At 42.3% G+C, this 9,072-nt stretch overlaps 1 protein-coding gene across 1 annotated transcript; it reads left to right on the top strand.

Moving 5' to 3' along the window:
* Positions 1 to 1,281: 1,281 nt before the first annotated feature.
* lyplal1 (lysophospholipase like 1) lies at positions 1,282 to 8,753 on the top strand (the record flags this gene model as incomplete). Its single annotated transcript, XM_084051696.1, has 5 exons — positions 1,282 to 1,363; positions 4,382 to 4,481; positions 4,908 to 5,077; positions 7,680 to 7,795; positions 8,435 to 8,753. 5 exons carry the CDS (start codon positions 1,282 to 1,284, stop codon positions 8,672 to 8,674), a joined length of 708 nt encoding a protein of 235 aa, XP_083907822.1. The 3' UTR covers positions 8,675 to 8,753.
* Positions 8,754 to 9,072: the final 319 nt, after the last annotated feature.

The raw sequence follows: 9,072 nt of genomic DNA, 5'->3' as shown, positions 1-9,072 counted from the left end.
CAAACCAACAGAACTGATCAGTACCTACACCAAACCAACAGAACTGATCAGTGCACCACCAAACCAAAACAGAAGACTAAGAACACACATGGATTTCTTCTATCTGCTATCTCTAATATACATTCTAGAAATAGTGAAGGTCTTACAGCATGAAGCAACTTCTTCCATCTTCCTCCCTTCACAGGAACATAACTGGGGGGGTCAGAGAAGGGACACAGTTTGTGTGGTCTTCTGAGTGCAAGGCTAGTGAAAATTACCAGAATCCAAGTTAAAGAGGGTTATGTTTATAGAAGATAAGGCCCTTAAATGTGTTTAAACAGATATTCAGATCCAGACATTCCTTAGAGTCACTATACACGATAGGAACCCAGATCACTGGCCTTTGTTAGTCCTAAAATAGCACTGTAAAAATGATGTAACAGTAACCTAGCCTTATAGTACTCTAAAAGTAAGAAAATACACATACATATCATGTGTTTGTATGCAGTAAATGTGGTGAATGATTCACTTGCGTGAATTTGAGATCAATACAAATAGTATAATTTATATATTAGACCTAGGAAATGCCAAGTTTCACTTCTTTTCCCCAATTCACAGAGCAGTGTATCATAGGGATAGTAAAACAAACTCCCAGTAGCTCTTCACTATGCTGCTTGGTGGATCTGCGTTTTTTGGTTTCATTTAGCCATGGATCACGTCATGGATGAACTTCAACCTGGTGTTTGCACTTTTCTTCTTTTTGGTCCGTACATCTACATAAACGTTCATATTTCAAATATAAAGTGCTTACCCTATGGCGACAAATGTTATGTACGGGCCCTCATAAGTACCCGTATTAATATTGTTCAATACAAAGCATTTTAATACCATCCATGCCCATTTTCTCATAGAGTTATAATGTATCAGAGTGCAATACACCTCTCAACCAATAGGGGTACGGAGTTGATAGCGTGGCAAAAATACGGAGAAAATGGCCACCAATCGCATTAAAATGCTTTTTATTGAACAATACGTAAAATACGGGTACTTTTGAGGGCTCGTATATCATTTTAACATCCATGGCCATGGTGTAAGTACTTTATATTTGAAATATTAACGTTTATGTAGATGTACGGGTTGTAAAGAAAGAAAGTGTAAACACCAAGTTGAAGTTCATACATGACTGTCGTGATATGACAGTCATGTATCAGGGCTTGGTTTCATCCAATCACTTCGACGAGCGTGCACTGACTCCGCGACTCTCGCGTTAAACAGCACCAGCTGACTGACTCCTCGACTGTCATGGCCGCCTCCAGGCTGCACAAGTGCGCCGTGTCTCCGACGGGGAGACACACCGCGTCGGTTATCTTCTTGCACGGCTCAGGTGCTGCTCGGCCTTTTTATATTAAACGTGTGATTGTCTAGTCGGGGAAAAAAGTAGAAATGTGTGTTTGTTGGTACTATTACTGCTGTGGTGCGTGCTGCGTTCTGCAGCCAGCTAAGCTACGACTTTTTGACAGGACACTGAGGACAGAGGTACCCCATGGATCAAGACTATCATCATAGATATGTATTTGATCAAGTTTGGTATTTGGACATCTATATGCAAATATCAAAATTGATAAAATACATCTATGATAGTCTTGATCCAAGGTTAGGACAGAGGAGACTGTCGCTGTTCCTTTTCAGGACAAGCAGGCACTAGCCCTGAAATGAACTTCAACCTGGTGTTTGCACTTTCTCCATCTACTATAAACGTTCATATTTCAAATATAAAGTGCTTACCCCGTGGCCATGGATGTTACAATTATGTACGGCCCCTTATAAGTACCCGAAACTTCCGTATTGTTCAATAAAAAGCATTTTAATCCGATCGATGGCCATTTACTCAGTATTTTCTCAATAAGCTTTCAACTACGCGACCCTATCGGTTGGGAGGCGTATTGCACTCTGATACAGTGTAACTACTTAATCAAATGACCACCGATCGGATTAAAATTATTTTTATTGAACAATGCGGAAGATATGGGTACTTCTGTGGGCCCGTACAGAATTGTAACAGATCCGTAGGCATGGGGTCAGTACCTAATATTTGAAATCTGAACGTTTATGTAGATGTATGGGCCAAAAAGGGAGAAAGTGCAAACACCAGGTTGACGATCGTCGTGTCACACAGGCACACTAGCTCTGTCGGGCACAAATGCTGCATCCTACTGCACTGCAGACAAACACAGAACTTCAGTTTAATACCTTGAACAGTGGTTCTCAAACTTTTTAATTTCAAGGACCCCCATTATTACTCAAGAATGCATACAAAGTGTCCATTTGAGTTTATACTGTATAATGTACACTCAGACACTCAGAAAAATGTGCATGCATGTTTAGCTCTTGTCAAACAATTATGGTAAAAAAAACGGACACAATATCTGTAGTAGATTATATGACTGACACTAGTGTCATCCATACCAAGCAATATGTTGTTTATAAATTTCGTTTCAAACTTTTTAATGTCAAGGGGCCCCAAATTAATATGTATTTGGATTTGGACCCCAACACAAGATTTGGGTTGTTCAAATGTAAAAAGAAAGAAATCCAAATGTTTCAAAATTTTCAAGATTCTTTTTGAATAGCCGATGCATATAGGGTTAAATGGTTCAACAGATTTTGATGCTATAGTAACAAATTTAGCTGGGGACCCCCTCATCAAGGACCCCTGGGGGTCCCCGGACCCGCTTAGAGAACCACTGGAGTCTTTATAACGTTGCATTAGTGTGCATGGGACATGGTGTCCCATAGCACTGGTTAGGGCTGGGCAAATTGGGCAATATATATCAATATCATGATATGAGACTAGATATCATCCGGGATTTGGAACATTTTAATGTCATGATCATATGACATAACTTGACGTGTTGTCCTCCCTGGTTTTAAAGGCTGCATTACAGTACCTGACTGTTCTAGTTCTATTATAGAGGATATGCGCATGCTTAAAGTGAATGGCACATCGAGTGGCAAATGATTGGCAAAGAAACATGCAAAATTAGTTTAACATTGTTTAATGTTGTTTAATGCAATCAGATATGACTTTTCTGTTTGGATGCATGGGCTGTCAAGGCCATAAAGTATTTTTTTGACACTCAGTAGGCATTCCTGCATAACTTCCGGGTTTGATGATGATGTCACACGCATATCCTCTATTGGCCTTTTCCCACTTACTGAACGATGCAAGTTGGGAATGCACGCCCACCCGGTTATGCACTACCCGTTGTACCTGTTGTCAGTGTACTCACTGTACCCGTTGTTAGTGCGGTACCCGTGGGCACCGGCCTACTCGGAAAGGATGCAGGTCAGGATCGATGCAAGTTGGGAATGCTTGCCCCACCTGTTTTTTCGTCTGTCGGTTGGAAATGTCCAAAACTGTAACTTTTCTGGATGCAAATTCAAAAATAGCAGTGCGAACTTCCTCGAAGCGACGCGTTTCAAGCTTGTAGATCTGCTATTTTGGATACTTTTATGTGATCAATTGGTATGTTTTCAAAGGCTCCCGACTCACACCTAGCGAATTAACATAGGAATAAGCCTAGATGCATATCAATTGTCCATTGTGTGACTTGCAGTGTAGGTGTTAAGCGACGTGCGCGTCACGTCATTGAAATAGAGTGCAAGAACATACCAATAAAAACACAAAAAAGTTGAAATATGGAGATAGGAGGTTTCTGCACGACAGCAACGTTATGCAATACCCTTTGTACTTCTTGTGTTTGTTGTCAGACTACCTGATGTACCCGTTCAGAGTAGCCAGTGCGTTACACACTCACTACCATAAGACAGATTGACTTAATATGGGGATACAGGGATCCCTGATGGCGTCAGAAACTGCTGATGTCGAGTTGATGACGTACATGAGCATATGCGAATGGAGTTCTATTGTACACGCTACCACTTACGGTATAGTGGCGCAGCGGCACAAACCTCTGCCAATCTGTGAAGCCAATGGGTCGGGTTTGCAAATCAGGGAAGCAGATAGATGTCTACAACCCTAATCCAAAACACTCAGAGATTCAGTGCGTCCTCCATAAATCTGTCTGTGGACAGACAGATACAGATATTTGTGGATTTTTTTGCTTCTCGGAAACCATTGGTCCGATCAAATTCCCACTCTGCACTGGCTGCACGCCCCTGGGTCATCCCCAGCACATATGCGAAGTTTGAGGTCAATCGGTCAGACGGCGCACAAGTTAACCGAAACATGCACACACACAGATATAGATAGATATATGCATTTTATTCATGAAAAATCTCATTGTGTAAGTATTTTGTGAAAGCAATAATGTGCTTGGGCCCGGCCCAAGCACATGTCATCCTCCACTTCTAAATAAATGTATGTCCTTTCCAACTTTAGGCGATACTGGACAGGGACTACGAGCCTGGGTACGAGATGTTATGACCCCAGAATTGGCATTCTCTCATATACGAGTCATTTATCCCACTGCTCCGGCCAGGTAGGTTACTGTACATCTCACCCCAGACACAACCTTCCACATCTTGTTTCTAGCAGTGGTGGACTGTACCGAAGTACGTTTACTTGTGTACTGTACTTGAGTACATTATCTACTGTCCTTGAGTACATTATCTACTGTACTTGAGTACTTGTATTTTCTTTTTCAGAATACTTATGACTTTCACTCCACTACCTTTCAAAGACAAATATTGTAATTGTACTTTTGACTCCACTACATTGAAGGGAAAAGGTACATTATATATGATTTCAATTATTCTGAAAATTGTAATTGAATCTTTGACTTTTATTGGGGGGCAGGTCTAAATTTGAATACAGCAATACATTGATATACTTTTGAATACTGAACAGTTTTTGACAGAGACAATTTCAGACAATTTCACAGTCTGCCGTTGTCCCAATCTCTCAGGCCATACACACCGATGCGAGGGGCACTGTCCACTGTGTGGTTCGATCGTCTCAAGATCTCGCAAGACTGTCCTGAGCACCTGGAGTCCATAGATTCAATGTGCAGCACCCTGGGGGCTGTGATTGAAGATGAGCTCAAGGCCGGGGTGCCCAAACACAGGATGATTATCGGTATGTGTTTTGTTTCCGTTTGTATTTGCACCGCACTCTTATATCTATTGTGTAGACTCGGTAGCAAGTTTTGTAGCCATATGTCAGTTTTTTTTTTCAACTCTGCCTTTCTGCACACCCCAACCTCTCTTATTTTCTCTCTCATTTTTTCTCACAGTTGATCCTTGGCTCTGTTCTTCTATACTGCTTTTTTCCTTCTTATTCTTTTCCTCCCTATTACACTTACACATGCACTCACTCACGCATGCACGCGCACACACACACACACACACACACACACACACACACACACACACACACACACACACACACACACACACACACACACACACACACACACACACACACACACACACACACACACACACACACACACACACACACACACACACACACTCTCTCTCTCTCTCATTCACCTCAGTTCATCTTAGCTTTGGTGTTTTTAACTCCCTCTGTCACGATATAAAATGAAGAATGCAACTTATCAGGTTACTGCATCCTTTCATGTGCTGCCAATTACGAACAAAAGGGGGGGGAGTATTTCTCAGGTCCCGATGAGGATTCTCGGGTCCCGAAAAGCTTTTTCCTCAAATATTATGGTTATCAAGTTCGCATATAAATAACAATGAAATGGAACCGCGCGCGTCAAGTGTTGTAAACATTATGGCTGAACCTAGGTAAGAGTTCCCACAGGAAATAATGCGCGGGGGGGGGCATCATGCGTTTTAATGTCAGTGTAAAGAGAGCAAATGATTGCCGTGCATGAAAGGGGAAACCGCTGGGAGCACTGGGAAAAGGGTTAACCTACAAGCCCCGAAATATATAAATATACAGAAATAGTTGAGAGGGGGAGTGAAAAAAGAAGGAGAGAAGAAGGCTTGTGTGAAAGGCTTCAGTGTAGAGGGCCAGAAAAGCCCCTGAACTCAGCTCCAGAGAAAGTGATTCAAAAAACACATGCTCCTGGGAGACTGCTGAAATATTATCTTCCTAAATCATAACATTTTGTCATTAACTATAAATACTCATTGGAGTCATTCGGCATGCTGGAGAAAACGCACTGCTCCGTACCCAGAGTCCACTTCCCCAGGCTGACGGACTGACAAGTGCCAGAGCTTTCCATGGAAAGGGTTTTTTTTTTTCAAGGGGGCCGGGATTGCGGGTTTGTGTGTGTTGATGTTTTTTTTTTCTCTCTCTCTCTTTGGAGGCATCAGTTCACAGGAAACTGTCTAAAGCAGTGCTTCCCAAACATAGGGTCGCAACCCATATTGGGTCGCGGACCCCGTTTTATATGAGTCGCAGGTAAATACCGGTATCCGGTATTTTGTCTTTCATACAAAAAACAAGGCAGTAAATACAAAATAATTTTTCAAAAATGTTCAGAAATGGGGGGGGAAAAGTCAGTGGTTAATTCATCACGTATTTTTGTAAGTTTGAGTTCTGGGGAGGAGTCACCAAATGAAAATATTTCGGAAGCCCTGGTGTAAAGGAAAGGTATCGCATAGAAAGTCAATGATTTCACACAAGTTGGCTCAAACATATTCTCACACTTGCATGCAGAGAACACATTTCTAAATGGTACAGACTAGGGCACTTAGGTTCACGACAACGATGAGACAAAATCAGAGGGAAACCATTAAAGAGAGAAACTTTATACTTTTTTTTTTACTTGGTCGTACGACGGTGTCCCGCCCGCACCAAAAATAGCAGATCTACAAGCTCATGCTTTGCGAGCTTGCAAAAAAACGTCTATTTTCCACATGGGACACCGTCACACGACTACGTATAAAGCAGGTTAAGGAATCCCATGGATGTCAGTCTCTAAAAAAAATGTCTTTAATACACTGGTCTGAGCATGTGAGTTCCACCTTTCCTGTACCCCCACCCCTCTCTCTCTCTCTCTCTCTCTCTCTCTCTCTCTCTCTCTCTCTCTCTCTCTCTCTCTCTCTCTCTCTCTCTCTCTCTCTCTCTCTCTCTCTCTCTCTCTCCTCTGCCCCCTCTGACAGGATGATGGGTACTTGCACTCTTTCCCAGATGTACACAGTGTGCCCAGATCTACCCAGATGTGTAAGATTAAGGACAGACTCGTGAACGGGTGCCTGGTCCAAAAAGGAACGAAAAAGCTGATGATGTGGAACTAAGGAGTCCTATTCATTTTAATGTTTTTTTTCTTTAACTAAGGAAGAGAGAATTTTCCACGTCTGAGAACTTTTAAGTGCCATGAGTGAGCTACTGTTTTTTTTTTATATCGTCACTGTCGGGGCAGAAACTTCTTATCTCCATATTTTAACTTTTTGTGTTTTTCCGTAAATGAACTACTTGATCATACTACAGCGTCACACAAAAGCGTCAAAAGTAGCAGATCCGCAAAATCCAAACGCTGTGTGAAGAGCCGTGTTCTGAGCTTGTAAATCTGCTACTTTTGCTATTTTTTAATTTGAATCATGTAAGTACGTAACAGTTTTGGACATATGAGGTTTCCACCCGACAGAGACGATATGGGGAATAATGTAGTTTATACGGTCCTACCTATTTTGTCTCGCACACAATGTAAACAAAATAATAATTATTTTATTTTTTTCTTCTTTTCTTCCATTCATCAAAGGGGGTTTCTCAATGGGCGGAGCCATGGCCCTCCATTTGGCGTGCAGGTATCACCCAGATGTGGCTGGAGTGTTCGCTCTGTCCGGCTTCCTCAATAAGGACTCCATCGCTGTCCAGGTGAACCTCAAGCCCACATTTTATCCCAAATGTTTTACTGTACCCCTGTGCTGTTTACATGTTTGACTTAAGTATTGAATCAGAACTTCAATCCTAAGTGTTGAAGGCGCTGTAAGTGATTCTTTTGTTTTGTTAAACAAGTTAAAGCTCTATATTCCAATTGTAATCATTGCTAGTGTTTTTTCAGTAACATTTTTATCCAATGAGGAGAGAGAGCCCAACCAGATCATTAGGCTTCAATTTCATAGTGTTCCGGCCCCAATTTATTTTTTTGATCACTTAAATCACTTAAAATGTCACGTGTTTATCCTGCATCCTGGATGAGTTCTCTCTCCTGATTGGATAAAATTGGTATCCCAGCCTGAAAACGTATTTTCTGTTTACTAAAGAGACGGAGAGATGTGGAGACCCCTGATACTGAACAAACACTCTGGAGCAATTGTTATTGGTAGAAATTGCTAACAGAATATAGTGCTATTTGATGCTTATTTTAACAAACAAATAACATTTCTTTTATCCATTTGTAACTCTGAGAGGATACGCTTGGTTACATTTGTACCCTCCCTCTCAGAGTTAACACTCTTTGTATAGTTTGTATACTGTAGTAGTACTTAGGAGTAATCTTTGTGTCTCTCCAAGGCTGTGGAACAGAGGGTCGCAGCTGGACAGCCCCTTCCCGAGCTGTTCCAGTGCCACGGGACCAAAGATGACCTGGTGCTTCACCAGTGGGGAGAGGACACGTGGTCACGGCTACGGACGGCTGGCATGACGACCGCCACCTTCCACTCCATCCCTGGACTTTACCACCAGCTGTCCCAGCCCGAGATGGAGCTGCTGCGCTCCTGGATCCAAGCCAAGCTGCCCCCGGACGAACTTTAAGGTCCCTTTAAGGTCCCTGACCAATGACTGAATGAAAAAATAGATTCTACCTCCCTGGTATTTCGGCACCTTTGTGAGCTTGTCAATAAACATGTTTTTTACATCTTCTTTCGCTTTATATTACACAATGTTTTCGTGCTCAATTACTCACTCAAACACCTGCTGTATGGCTTGTGCTGACAAAACGGTACAAGTGACGGATAAGTGCTTCAAGCCCTCTGAGTGCCAGCTGTATACAGTTTTGTAGGAACTATGGGTGTCTCTCACATCACCTCGTCCTCCTATAGGCTCGCAGCACAAGAGGCCCTTGAGAGTCTACACACCCTGCGCTGGAGAGAGCAGGATTTGTCCAGCTTAAATCGGTCTAGTTTGGCACTCTTGTTTGGCCGGGGTTGAGA

This window comes from Gymnoscopelus microlampas (genome assembly GCF_963454915.1).
Source record: "Gymnoscopelus microlampas genome assembly, chromosome: 3".
Taxonomy (NCBI): Eukaryota; Metazoa; Chordata; class Actinopteri; order Myctophiformes; family Myctophidae; genus Gymnoscopelus; species Gymnoscopelus microlampas.
This window is presented reverse-complemented; position numbering and strand designations above follow the sequence as displayed.